The sequence below is a fragment of the Apteryx rowi genome, unplaced genomic scaffold (assembly GCF_003343035.1).
Source record: "Apteryx rowi isolate R43461 unplaced genomic scaffold, aptRow1 scaffold_322, whole genome shotgun sequence".
In the NCBI taxonomy this organism is placed as follows: Eukaryota; Metazoa; Chordata; class Aves; order Apterygiformes; family Apterygidae; genus Apteryx; species Apteryx rowi.
In genome coordinates this window covers 653,858-668,005 of record NW_020449664.1, presented here as the reverse complement: position 1 = coordinate 668,005, position 14,148 = coordinate 653,858, and the positions used below count along the sequence as shown (strand labels likewise).

The following is a 14,148-nucleotide window of genomic DNA, read 5'->3' as shown; positions in this document are numbered from 1 at the left end:
GACTGTATCAGGAGCTTTAGACCCTGTCCCCAAAGACTTACAGTACAACTACAACCAAAAATATGCTTGAGGAGGAAGATTTGAGGAGAGGACAGAGTGAATGAGGGGTGGTGGCACAGTGACAGTATGTTGGTCTCATTTAATCATCTTCTTGATTTTCTGTATCAGTGGGTTTTAGCCAGAGGTTCACAGGCCACTGGTGGTCCATAAGGCCACAGTGAGCAGTCCTCAGATCTCACTGGGGCATTCACGTACACGGTGCCACTAGGAGACAGACCCTCGCCCCACACTGCAGCACCACACCCTCACATTAAGCCTTGCTGGGGTATTCTTCACAAAGAACAGCTTGGGAGTCACTGCTCCGCATAATTATTTATATATTTGATTCATTTTTATGACAAAGCCCTAGCTTTAGCAATGTTTGAGGGCTATGTAGCTTGGAGCTGGGGAGAGTAAGTTATTATTTAAGTAGAGAAGCCCCTAGAGAAGGGGCAAGAAGAAAGGGGGCAAAAAAGAAAGTAGTGTGTTGTGTGATCAAGTATTGATTTTAACTAACCCCAAGGTGTAATTTGAAAGCGATGGTAATGCCAAAACAGATTGTGTATTTAGCACACAGAAGAAAGTAAACTTCTGCTTAGAACCACATCAGAGAGCAGCATAATCCCAGCAAGAATATAAAAAGTATGTTGAAAAAGGCAAGCGTTAGTATTCAGAATGCACTTTTTGGTGCACAGAATTACTGTGCATACGTCCCTCACATTCACATTTGTATGAGATCAACTGCTGCCTGTAGTCCCATGTGAGCTTGGGCCAAGAGTATTAGAAAGCTAGAGATAATCAAATATGTGTATGATTAGTTTGAAAAACAAACTAAGAGATAGTCTTAAAAAAAAGGAGCAGGTGTTTAATGGACTGCCATAGTGTGTACTTATATACCATATTGATAAAGCTTCTGTCATACTTTGAAATACACAGGCATAAAATCCATGTAACTCTGAAAAGCTGAGATAAAAGCTCAACTTGGACAGATGATAAGATGCAATATTGGAAGCAAATGTGGGCATTAATTTGTTGTTCATATATTGCAATACAGTTAATGTACATGGTTAAAAGGGAGAAGAGCTGACTGCCTTGTTACCTGGGATCACCACAGCACTTACCCACGGACTTATGTCTGGCTAGAATAAAAGTAACAAATGGATTTTCTCATTAAGGTAAAAATTATCAGTAGTACATGGGGGATGGGATTCATCTCATCCAGCTTTATATGTCAACACTACAGAAATCTTCATCTGAGCAAGGTGCCCAGGATCTCTCTATAGTGAACACAGAGAAAGACACTTTCAACATGTGATTTACCTGATGTGTTTTAGACTCAGTCTTAGGAAGAGATGAATCTTGCACGAGTGCCCATTGACTGTAAGGAGTATCTAATGACTGCTGAGGTAGTAGACAAGCATACCATGGCCAGTGATAGCTGAAGTACCTACTAAATCCTAGACGTTTATTTTATCTGTGAGATAAGATACCATGTTTGTGAAAACGTTTCTAAGCAGAAGTTATTCAAGGTATAATCCAGCCACATACAGCTGGAAATCATATTAAAGGGGAGCTATTGAATGAACTAGCATCTAAACTCAACAAGAGATCATAAAACTGCAAAAGTGTGCATTAAATATGAAATACTTGCCTGTAAGGAGCTCCTTTTTGCCTGAGTCAGCTCTAAAGCAGAGTCAACTAAAGCAGAGTCAGTGATTCTGGAAGTCTCTCTGAGCCTCTACCGAACATTCTTTGCACAGGTACACTTTCAAGGATAGCTCTATGTAGAGAACTGTGAGAAGAGGGATTTGAAGTCTGTAGGGTTTATACAGTTCTGCCCCTTTCATGAGCATAGAGCATAATGTCTCTGGGATGTCTTTTTTGTTCAGCACCTAAGACACTGGGACCTGACCACTGCACTGGATTCCCAGCCATTGCAGCTATACACCTACCATTCAACAAGGGGATTAGAAACACAAAATTTAACCTTATCGGGGAAGATTAAAAACAGACCTGGAGATTCCCTGTGCTGAGCAAGAATGGTTGCAGCTGTCACAAATACAGCATCCAAATGTGACCCTACAGTAAATACAAGGAACAGGAAAAAATCACAAGTAACTGTTAATTATGCTCAGTCCCAGAGTGGCCCACATCTGTTTGAACTGAATGAGAACAATTCCTGGTGAGTAGGGGACAGCAACTTCTTTTCTCAATTTCCCTTTACAGTGCACACCAAAAGCAGTGCATCTTAGAAACCAGTTAATTTGTTTGGAATTCCAGATAAGCTAAAATAGAAAACAGCCAAGGAGTAGAAATTGGGTTGCAATTGACTTGTTTTAGTAGTCCTTCTTGAGCTGTCATTTTACACCCACCATGACAGGCTCATACAGTTGACTTCATCATAAAAACCACTACTAACAGCAAAGAACTTGATGAAAAATAAGCAGGGGTTGGTTGTTTTGGTTTGATTTTTTTTTTCTTGGTGCAGAAATGCACCAAATTATTTGAATATTGCAGCATCCCCCACAAGTACGGCTGATTAAGATTCCCAGGGACTTGTGGCAAAGAGGTCAAAACATTTCATGTTTGCATCTAGAAATTTCTTGAGACAAAGGTAATTAACCCTTGACTTGTTACAAAGAAAGTAAACCAGAAGAAATACAATGACAAAAATTTGAAAAAAAGAAACTTATTGCAGTGTGGAGCCTGATAGAAAAGAGAATTTCTGTCAGACTTCCAAGATAACTACCATGCCATCTGCTCCAACGTCAGACGTTAAAAACACTTGAAAGTCTGCAGAATGGTCATGGTACCTGCTGAGTCCCTCCTTTGAGCATCAAAATGATGTAGATAGTGTTTTTGCAAGGACTGCAATAGTTCATGTCCCCTTGTCAATTAAAAACACCATGGGCTAAAAAGACTGGCTGTAGGTGGCGGATGTATCTTATTGACTAACGTGCTGCTGAGGAAATAAGGGGTGACTTGGTATTCAAAAAAGGTGTTGAGAGTGCCAGGCTCCTCCTGCTCTGCCCGCCAGCTCGGGAGCTCGGTGAGCGTGCCTCCTTATCTGGCTGCACTGGTACGAAGCATCTGGCACAGGAGGAACAGGCTTTGCCGTCAGTACTGGCGCCCCTCTCAGTGGATTCGTTTCAGGACCGTCCTTCTCTGTAAAGATACTGGATGAACTCCCAATGCCTTCCCCTTTTCTAAGTAGGTTTTCAGGTTCACAGGAGTTGTGATTTAAACTTTGTGCAGCATCGGCCACCACAGTATGTTATTTTTCACTTCTCTGAAGCGCTGTTGACTTTCCWTGTCCTCCTCCTGTCAGTGTGCCGTTGGTGCCTTGAACTGATGTCGGCCTAACAAACCCAAGAACTGTAATGCCCACCCACTTCCCACTTTTGAAAATGAGCAGAGCCCTGGCGCTTAGCACCCTAATACTCTGAGTTGTAAACCAGAAAAGCTCAGGGGCAGCTTTGTGACCTGCTCAGCCATCCCTGCATGGGGAAGGCAAAGTTGGAAATGGTGGGGTGTGATCTGGAGAGAGTAACCTCATTAGCCATCCCAAATTAATGCACAGTTACATTCTCACAGGGATTTAGGCTGTTATGGCAACAGTCCTGAAGGCATTATGGAGAGGTTTTACATTTGCTTTAGAAATTAACGATGCACTGAGCATATTGTAAAATGTAGGGAGGGGGTTACCGTGAGGCTTGTGGTAATGCCGAGCTGTGTTTGGGGCATGCACACAGGAGCGTGATTCTCATTTGAGACCAGTTATTCTGGGGTGTTCAAAGACAGTGTTCTTCACCGGTCCCTCCTGGTCGCTGGAGAGCTATCCGTTTTGACTCAAGCTCTTTATTCCTGCATACCCCAGCCTCTGTAACTCATAGGTGATCCTGATGATGTCTTGCTGCTCTTTATGGGAAGCATATATACACCACTACTATGGAGATACTGAATAGGCTGTTTGAAGATAGCTGTAACAAAATCTCAAATGCAGTTAGCAAAAGGACACAGTTGTTTATTTCTCACTGACACTTAATCTTCCAGTTACGAACATGGAGGATGAACTATCTGAGCCAGGCAGAAAGGAAGGTCACTGGCAGTGCAAAGTGCCATGCCATTTGTGATAGACGAATATTTTCTTTTCTCGGTGATCAGCCTCACCTCCACCATCCATCATGAGAACTTGGAATAGCTTTCAAAATTTCGTATTCACCTGGTAGAACATTGGTTTGTGGTATAGGGACAAGGTCTGGAGGAGGTAGGAGCACTCAGTCTCTAGCAGTGAAATGTGCCTGGAAGCAAAGAGCTCAGCAGTYACGTATGTTCCTATGACCCAAGGAGAATATCAGATGGCACGCTGATATTTGCTGGGTTGAGATCTGACAGAACAGATTATCTAGTTCAGGAGTTAAAAACTTACAGGAACTTTCCCCACTGTTGTGCTGTGTGTTGGTGAGACTCTGACTTACACTTAACATTGGGAAACATTTCTTCTCAGCTGATACCCTGTTTTATCAGTGCTCAAATTAGTAAAGAGCTGCTCTGCTGTTTTTTCGGTACCTTTGAGTCTTGTGGAAGGTTCCAAATGCTGCAAGGGTCGGTCAGATTCCTTGTCATACAGACTGCCATTCCCTTGGGCTGTGATTTCCCCATTAACATGAAACAGCATTTAGCAACAGGCAAATGTTAAGATTAAAGTTAAAAAAATGAACATATTTACTACAAATAGTTAACTGTTAACATTTCAGTCAGTAGGAGTGGAGATAGGAAAAAGAAAGCCATGCTTTTAGCTACCAGTATTTTAAATAAACTCTAATAGAATCACTCTCAATCCATTTCATCAGGTTAAAAACAGCTAGGCTGCTTTCACAAATCATGTGGCTGGCACCTAACCTTTTATCAAAACCCTTGTCCTCAGCATTGCTTTCACCGAAGGGATTTCTATATGGCTGTGTGCTTGTTATCTCTGAAGGGGTTTATGCAGAGCCCACCTTCTCTCCAAGGATTAAATGGCACTCATAAATTCAATACTTAATCAAGACATCAGGTTTTAAGCCGGCTCCCAAGAGATTTTTGTTTGCCCATGTTTTAACTTCAGAGACACTCTGAGCAGAACCGTATCCTGTGTAGACAGTAAATAAAACTCAATAACGATTAGCCCCATGCTTAACTATAAACAGGTGATTCTTCATGTTAAGGGAGAGGTTTTGTCTGACCTGTGTGATCACATTTAAACATCATTGAGTGGTTTCTTTACACACTGAAGACTGTATTTTGCAAAATATAAGTAGGTGATTTGGTGATCACAATTCAATCAACATTAAATTATAGATAGAATAATGCTTGTACTTTATTAATAATTCTTGGTCAAGATTAAACACATTGGAGTCCAGATAGCATGGGATGATACTAGCTATAGAGTGAATATCCTGTAAGTCAGGTTTTAGAGAGATAGCTGGAATTTACTCAGTACAACTGTATTTGCAATATACTATATACATATAAGTGGGAGGCATTAAAAAAAATTTTTGATTTACTTCCTTATTTTGCTATCACAGTAGGAATGGGTAATGAAAGATTAAACTAAGAGAACATAATAACACAGCAACACAATTCAAAGAAAGCCTTGTAAAAGGTCTTTACAAACCAGACTGGTATCAAATTAAACCGACAGAGGGAGGTTCAAAAGAAGGAAAAGGAGGTAATTCAGTACATAGTGATGGCAAGCTGCAGAGCTCTTTGCTGCAGGGTATTGTGAATGCTAGAAATTTGCATGAATTCAAAGACCACTGGACAAATATATAGAAGAAAAAAGTCCACCAAGGGTTAAATACAAAGGCACTCTGACTCAGGCAGTTCTTGATCAGCAAATTGCTGGTAGCTGGCAGAGTATTTGAAAGGGGCAAAATAGCACTGTATGCTTGCCATGTTCTTCTGTTCTTCCTCATGCAATTATTATTGGTCACTCTCAGGCAGGATACTGGGCTAGATGTGCCTTTGATCCGACCCAGAGTCATTACCCTTACACTCTGCAGGACTGGAGGAGAGATGAACAAGTGGAGCACTGAGGCAGTATCATCAACAGAACATAAGAGAGTGAGAAAACTGTGCAGAGAGGAGGAAAGGCAGATGAGTAAATGGATATAGTTGTGTATGCAGGACTTGGATAGCAAGCACACAGATAAAGTGAGCAGAGGAGCTGTGTCAGAATGGTGAATGTTGCAGGTAGTGAGGAAAGAGCCTGCCAAGAATCTGCTTTCCTCCCACCTCTTCCATCAGTGATCTCTCTTGAGTGTTGATTTTCTTGCTGAGGAGCAATAGGAGATGTTCTTTTTTACAGGAAACAGACATTATTCCTGGTATTCCTAGGAGCAGTGTTGCAGAGATGGTTAGCTTGGGAACCAGAACTGGAATGAAACCTCTCTTCTATCATAGGATTAAAGAATAATTCAAGTTGGAAGGGACTTCAGGAGGTCTCTAGTCCAACCTCCTGCTCAAAGCAGAGTCAACTATGGGATCAGACTATATTGCTCAGGGCTTTTTCCAGTCTGATCTTGAAAACTTCCAAGGATGGAGACTGCACAACCTCTTTGGGCAGCCTGTTCCACCACTTGACTGTCCTCATCATGAAGTTTCTCCTTTTATTTGTTCTGAACCTCTTATTTCAATTTTGCCCATTGCCTCTTGTCCTCCCGCCATGCACTACTGTGAAAAGCCTGGCTTCATCTCATTGATAGCCTCCCCATAGGCATGGGAAGCCTGCTATTAGGTCCCCCCAAAGCCATTCCTTCTGCTGGCTGAACAAGTCCAGCTCCCTCAGCCTCTCCAAACAGGGCAAGTGCTCCAGCCCTGACCATCTTGGTGGCCCTCCATTGAACTTTCCCCAATTTGTTGATGTCTTCCTTGTATTGGGGGGGCAAAAACTGGATGCAGTGTTGTAGGTGTGGTCTCATGAGGGGTTAGTGAGGGGGACAATCTCTTCCTTCTCCCTGCTGTCTTTGGTCCTGTTCATATAGCCCTGGGTGCTCTTGGTCTCATTTGCTGTCATGGCACATAGCTGGCTCATGTTCAGCTTGCTGTCTACCAAGAGCCCCAAGTTCTTTTCCACAGAGTTGCTGCCCAGCCAGTCAGTCCCCAGCCTGTCTTGTTGCAAGGTGCTCTTCCTTCCCAGGTGTAGGACTTTGCATTTGTCCTTGTTGAAATTCATGAGGTTCCTGCAGGCCTGTTTCTCTAGCCTGTCTAGGTCCTCCTGGCCTGTCTAGCTAGTCATTGAACTCAATAGTCCTTCAGGTATCATTTTCTGAAGTGTTCAGAGCAGCACTTCACCACCTCATTTTAAAAAAAAAATGCAGGAGAAATGCTTACAGTACAGAGAAATGACAAGTGGGAAGCAGAGAGTAAAATGAAAAAGTGGAAAAACAGCTATTTAAAATACAACAAAACTAATACCAATGAAATGAATACACTTAGATTATCTTACTGTCCCCTTCACCCTTCCTCACTTGAAAAACTTTGTTTTTAACGCACTAAAAGATATCCACAGCAGGGACTGTGAGCTTGAACTTGTGTTTGCTAAAGGTGCAATTCAGCCAGAGCTGTTCATAGTCAACAGCCAAGAATTTGCATCATCAGCAGCCAGTGGCTGTTCATAAGGCTCTCTGTTGGCCCAGCAGCCACTTTGCAAGTCTGCTCTTTGCAGATCAGGAAATTTAGGAAAGACATAGATGAACCAGCTCTCCCATTTTATATCCTGAAATATCTCTGCACTTGAGGCATAGCAGTGTCTGTCTGCAAGATGGGCAGCACATCGCAAAGACAATCTTTAATGGTGCTAGACCAGGTACTGTAACAGTCCGGTCATGATAACAAACACAGAGCTTAGCGCTGTGTAAGTTACCCTGTTTCAACACCTGACCATTCCCAAATGAGAAGTAGAACGAAGCATAAAGGCATGACTTTCTTTTTGGATCCTCATGCTGTTAAGTACATGAGAATGTCTATACTGAATCAAACTATGGCTCTATCTAGCACAAGATCCTGTCTTAAGCATTGCCCATAAGCAGATGCCCAGGGAAGAGTGAAAACAGGGCAAGGATATGATATTTCTTCTGAATGCCTACGCAGGCAGCTACTATTTTCAGCACAGTGGTTTCTATGCACGTAGTAGCCCACAAAAAAATTGTCCTCCATGGCTTTGTCCAGTCTCTTTAAACTGGTTTCATGCTTCCAGCTCATTATGCTGGCTGGTATTAAAAATCCCTATAAAGTGTGCAGTAAAAATAGCATGGCTTTGAAGAAGAAAAATGTGATGAGATGTAAAATTCAATGCTCATTGGCAAAAATATTCCCTTTTCCTCCCAGCAGACTCTATGTGCACAGGCATTTGGTGAAATTGCTAATGTAATGCAGTACACAGTTGCCAAAGCACTTTGAATGCTTGTGGGCATTAAAGAAAAAGCATTAGAGATAAAAAAAGGTGGTCATTGCACTGCTGTGCCAAGATGTGGCTTTAAGCTGTCTTGAGCAGTCTCTCTAAAGACCAGCTTTAAACCTTGAAAACAGCTGAACTGTGATTAAAAAGAACTAGGTATGTCAAATAAGTGATTAGAATAGCAAGGCAGGACTACATAAAGAAGGGCAGGCTCTTAGAGAAGGCTAGAGCGAGCAAAACTGGTTAACTTGCATCCTCTGTCCTCTCTGTCACTGTACTTGCTGTATTAATGTATTTTCCTTTATACTGCTTTACATAGTAAGATTCTGATATTCTTTCACTGAGTATTACTGGTATCTGAGAAAGCTCTCACTGTGTACCCAGGTGGTAAGTTAGTAGTAAGAATGGCAGAATTTGGCTTTCTTGGGTACTTCAAATTCTTACAATACATAACTTAAATTTCTACTAGACCCTGCTTCTGAATTCAGTCTAGCACATTTAAACATATGTAACCCCTCACAGGGAAGAAGGGGGGAGCGTAACATGAGAACGGTTAGCTGGAGAGTGTGAGAATCTGCACATGAAAGATGGCAGTGCTTGCTGTGAGTTACACAACCTGGTTGCACTCAACTGTCTCACACATTGGCAGTTGGGTGTCAGGAGGTTTGATAGAGCAAGTGTTCGACTGTGTCACTGCATTGGTCTGGGGAGTGTTAGGCAGGACTGTCTGATGGATTTAAAACAATATAAGACATTGTAAGAATCTGTGACTGCCCTTCTGTGCCAAGTGTCTAAATACGTGAACAAAGGGCCGGACTACAATTGCTCACACCAAAGAAAGAAAAGATGAACTGGAAAGTCACTTCAGAAAGAAAGTGGAATCGGGAGAAGAAAGGGATGTCTTGTATGCAATTTGTGGTACTGCCACTCTGGATGCTGTGGAGAAATCCTCTCTGATTTCACTGTTCTTCTGGTTTTCTAGGTGAAGACGAGAAACTTGCTGCTTCTTTGCTAGATGGGAAGTTTCCCCGGAGCACATCGATGCAAGACACTGTTAGGGAAGGACACGGGATTCCACCACCACCTCAAACAGCCCCACCCCCACCTCCTTCTCCATATTACTTTGACACAGCCCCCCCTCCGTCCTTCTCTCCACCTCCACCTCCAGGAAGAGCTTATGATACCATAAGATCAAGCTTTAAGCCAAGCCTGGAGGCCAAACTTCATGGACTCCCACAGGTCATTAGCGCAGCTGAGATGTATGATCAGGCGAGGACTTCCATGCCTTATCCTGAAAGGCAGAAGAGGGCCCGATCCATGATAATCCTACAGGATTCCTCTCATCTTCCCGTGGAGCCAACAGAGATCCCCCGGCCTGGCCCATCTGCAACCCCTCCAGAGAAGCTGAAAAGGAAAGGGAGAGTGATTGACAACCCTTATGCCAACATGGGTCAGTTCAATGTCAGCCTGTTTGCTCCCACCAAGCCACAGAGAAAGAAGAGCCCTCTTGTGAAGCAGCTACAAGTAGAGGATGCACAGGAAAGAGCAGCACTGTCTATCACTGGAGGCTTTACACGGGAGCCATCTCCCACCCGCAGGAGCCATCGCCTGAGTGGAGTGGAGTATCAACACCACACTGGCATTGCTCAGGTTGAAGCCACAAGCATCCCCTTCGCCACTGCCATTGCTGGAGTCATGAAGGACAGAGATCGTCGTCTGGATGAGAGGCGGAAATCCACTGTCTTCCTCTCGGTTGGGGCCGTTGAAGGAGGCGCCCCCAGCAGCGACATGCCATCCTTGCAGCAGTCCAGGTCTATTGATGAGCGGTTGTTAGGAAGCCGAGATGTACTACTGCCTTCACCTGTCTCAGCTTTAAAGCCATTAATTAGCAGCTCATCATCAACGTTCATCCACCCCCTAACAGGAAAGCCCCTGGATCCGAACTCACCATTGGCGCTTGCGCTGGCCGCAAGGGAACGGGCCCTCTCAAGTCAAGTCCCATCCCGGTCGACCACCCCGATTCACAGCCCAGACTCAGAAAGAGCAGCACCTCTGTTTGTGGACATCCAAACCAAAGAACCAGAAAGGGGGGAGTTGGAGAGTTTAGTGTCACCTGCGTATTCACCTGGAGGCAAAGGGGCAATTGGAACAGAGTCTGGGACTTTGGCCCCTGCAAAGAGCCAGTGGGGGACTCCATCCACACTGAGAAAAGAAACTGAAGCAAGAGCAGAAACACCTGGAAAAGAGGAGAAAAAACAAGAAGACAAGAAGTCCATGATCATTAGTATAGTGGATACATCACAGCAGAAGACCGCTGGCCTCATCATGGTTCATGCCACAAGTAATGGCCAAGACGAGATAGGACTTGAGGTGACAGAGGAGAAACCAGCTGTCCCTGAAACATGCACGGAGCCAGCAGAGTCCCCCAAAGCAGAGACTCAGCCCAGTCCTGTGGGAAAGCCTCCAGTCAGTCCAGCCTCTGACAAGACGTTGGGACAAGGGAGTTCGGAGGAAGAAGTGGAGCCCTACACAGTTACCCTCCCACCAGCTCAGTTGTCTTCAAGTGATGAAGAGACTAGGGAGGAGCTGGCCAAGATAGGGCTGGTGCCTCCACCAGATGAGTTTGCAAATGGGGTACTAGTCACCACCCCTGGCACACCAGTCAGCCACCTGGCTACGCCTAGCACGCCATCCATACCAGCGGCAGCAGTAGCACCTTCTACCACTGGCGGAACACCCTCAGGGAAGCCCTCTGATGCCCCCGTAGCCCCAGAGTCTGCTGCAGACTCGGGAGTGGAAGAGGTGGACACCAGAAGTTCAAGTGACCATCACTTGGAGACCACAAGCACCATCTCTACAGTCTCCAGCATGTCTACGTTGTCCTCAGAAAGCGGGGAGCCTACTGACACATACACTTCCTTTGCGGATGGACAAACTTTTATACTCGAGAAGCCACCAGTGCCTCCAAAGCCAAAACTCAAGTCCCAGCTCAGCAAGGGGCCAGTTACTTTCAGGGACCCACTTTTGAAGCAGTCTTCGGACAGCGAGCTCATCTCCCAGCAACATGCGGCCACTCTGGCATCAGCCAGCATTGGCCGGCCACGCTACCTCTTTCAGAGAAGGTCCAAGCTATGGGGGGACCCCATGGAGAGCAGGCCAATCCATGGGGCTGATGATGACAAGCCAACTGTGATCAGTGAGCTAAGTTCCCGACTACAGCAGCTGAATAAAGATACACGATCACTGGGGGAGGAACCGGCCGGGTCCACGTTAGATCCCGGGAAGAAGTCACCTGTGGTCGCAGCACGGTAAGATGCTGGTCGCTGGTCAGGGGAGGGGATTGTGCAGAGTTTAGGTACCCAAAAGGGCAGGGACGTGCATAAGCAAAAGTGGCCTGTAAATGTGCTGCATAATTCAGGGTGCATTTTGAGGGGTATTTCAGAGATGTCAGGACTTCTGAGCTGCACAGGTCAGAGAAAATGCTGAGACATACTTTCTGGAAGTTGGCATTGTTTGGTCATGGCTCCTCTCTAATATGCACCACAAACAGAGCCTTTTCACTGTTGCTTTTTCCCTTTAAATTGCCTTCCTGTTGTTTCATGTTCCTTCTCTGTCTTGATTCTATTGTTAAATTGCTGTATTTAGTTGTGGGTTTCACTTCTAAATGTTTTCTCCTGAACAATTAATAACAATGTATGTTTTTCTAGTGCTTTTCATTTCAAAGGATCTCCAAATGTTGTCAGACTATGTATTTGGAACTCTGCTCAGTCACAGCTGAAAGAGAGCCATCACTAGGGTGGAATGTGATAGTCTTTAAAAAGGCCACAGCAACACTACACATGACCTTTATTAGCTGAGATACAAATCAATTCAATTTCTGGGATGAATCAGTTCTGACTGAACTGCAAAGAGGTTTTTTGGCAGCATGTAATTAGGAGAAATTACATGCAGCCCTTAACAGTGACATGCAGTCAGGCCTCAGATTTGCTCCCCTTTTGGCACTCACATCAACTGTATTCTTCTTAGCACCAGCACTGAATTACACACACATCCCCGTGCAGCACCTCCTCTCACCAGTGGGCCTTTGAGTCCACTCTTGCCTCAGAGGTGTCTACTGGCTGCCCCATCATGCCAGATCCTCTCACCGCTTTAGTTCTCTTCTCCAAATGCAGACCTGCTCAGAGCCTGGTCAGCCTATGAGATCTGAAAAGATCACAGTCCAGAAGATTATGATATGAATCCCCAGGATATGCAGAAGGCTCTTTCTCTTACAAAATTGTGCTAGGATTCCTTCATCCCTCAAAACATGTAGGGGACACCAGTTTCCTTCCCCCACGCTGTAGCTGTGACCTTCATGCTCTCTGAGCACCATAATCCTCTCCGTGGCCCTCTTGGCCTCGGCGGGATCCAGCATGGCCCCGGCCACCTGCCAGGTTCTCTCCGCATGTCTGCAGGTGCCAATCCCATTGGAGTGCCTGCACACATAATTTTATTCCGACCTGTTGCTTCCTTGGAGACAGTGGCCCCTTTTGCCCTTGGTTTCACCCCTATTTGCCCACAGATCTAACTGTAAAACAAAACAAAACAAAACCACCTCTAAATTAGAGACTGAGATTTGAGAGCGAACACTTGCAATGTTTGATATGAACTTTGATATGAAAAGTTGCACAGGAAGCAACTCCAAAACTCCAGGCTCCCGCTGCTGTTTCAGGAGGTAGCCACGCAAACACTTTCGAGGGTAGCGAAGCCACGGTAAGCTGATCTGACTGGCAGCTTCCTGATCATAGCAGGCATTACAATTTACAGGCCATCCACGATGATGTGGACCATTGGTGGGGGTCAGCAAGGCGCCAGTTCAGCAGGGTGCTCTGAGGTAAAAGGAACCCTTCTCCTGGAGAAGGTTTTTCTAACCAGATGATCGCAACAACGGGTTACAATTCCGTGTGGTGCTAACACAGCTGATGGTGTTTCAAACTGTAGCATGGGGGAGCAAACGTCTCAAACCGACATACCCCTAGGGGTGTTCCTGTGGCTACATCCTTAACTTGTCTCTTGTCCCCCTACTAATGCCTATGTTGGCAGAGCCAGCCTAGCTGAACCGATGAGCCACCTTCAGTGGGTACCAAACTTGTAGTTATTACCACTGTGGGGAATAAAGTCTCTGGATCTCACCCTACTGCACATTTTTATCTCTCTGCTGTATTCAGCCCCTAAATGCACATTATGACCTTCCACTAGAGACCGGTGTCTCACACATGGTCCCTCCTCCCTGCACTGCTCAGTTGGCAACCATTGGGTCCTATGCTGAGTGCAGTTAGTTAAATTGCATTTTGGGACCCTTCTGAAATCAGGCATGCTATGCCTCGTATTTCTAAAAAGTGCTGACTGCACATATCTTCTGTGAAGCTAAACTCGAATGTTCTCAGCTTTTAATAGAGGCCAGGCATGGCATGTTAAACAGCTTACTTGTACAAGGCACTGGCCCTTTGCAGAGACCTCTTTTGGGGCCCAGCTGGCTCTCCCTCACCTGGTGTTGGTAGAGGGGCTACTGGGTCATATGTCTTCCACCCCATTTGGTCTCCTAGAGATACCAGTGAAAAGCATCTGTGACTCCCCCTGCCTCTCACATGATGTCAGAACTCAGTAACCCCTTTATGTATCTTTTGTTT

The 14,148-nt window shown here is 44.9% G+C and overlaps 1 protein-coding gene across 1 annotated transcript in view; it reads left to right on the top strand.

Moving 5' to 3' along the window:
* The window catches only part of SHANK3 (SH3 and multiple ankyrin repeat domains 3), a 341,151-nt gene that overhangs the window by 300,700 nt on the left and 26,303 nt on the right, over positions 1-14,148 (top strand). Inside the window, exon 22 of the mRNA XM_026071167.1 lies at positions 9,462-11,787. Within this exon, the coding sequence (XP_025926952.1) occupies positions 9,462-11,787 (2,326 nt within the window). The remainder of the gene's footprint in view (positions 1-9,461; positions 11,788-14,148) is intronic.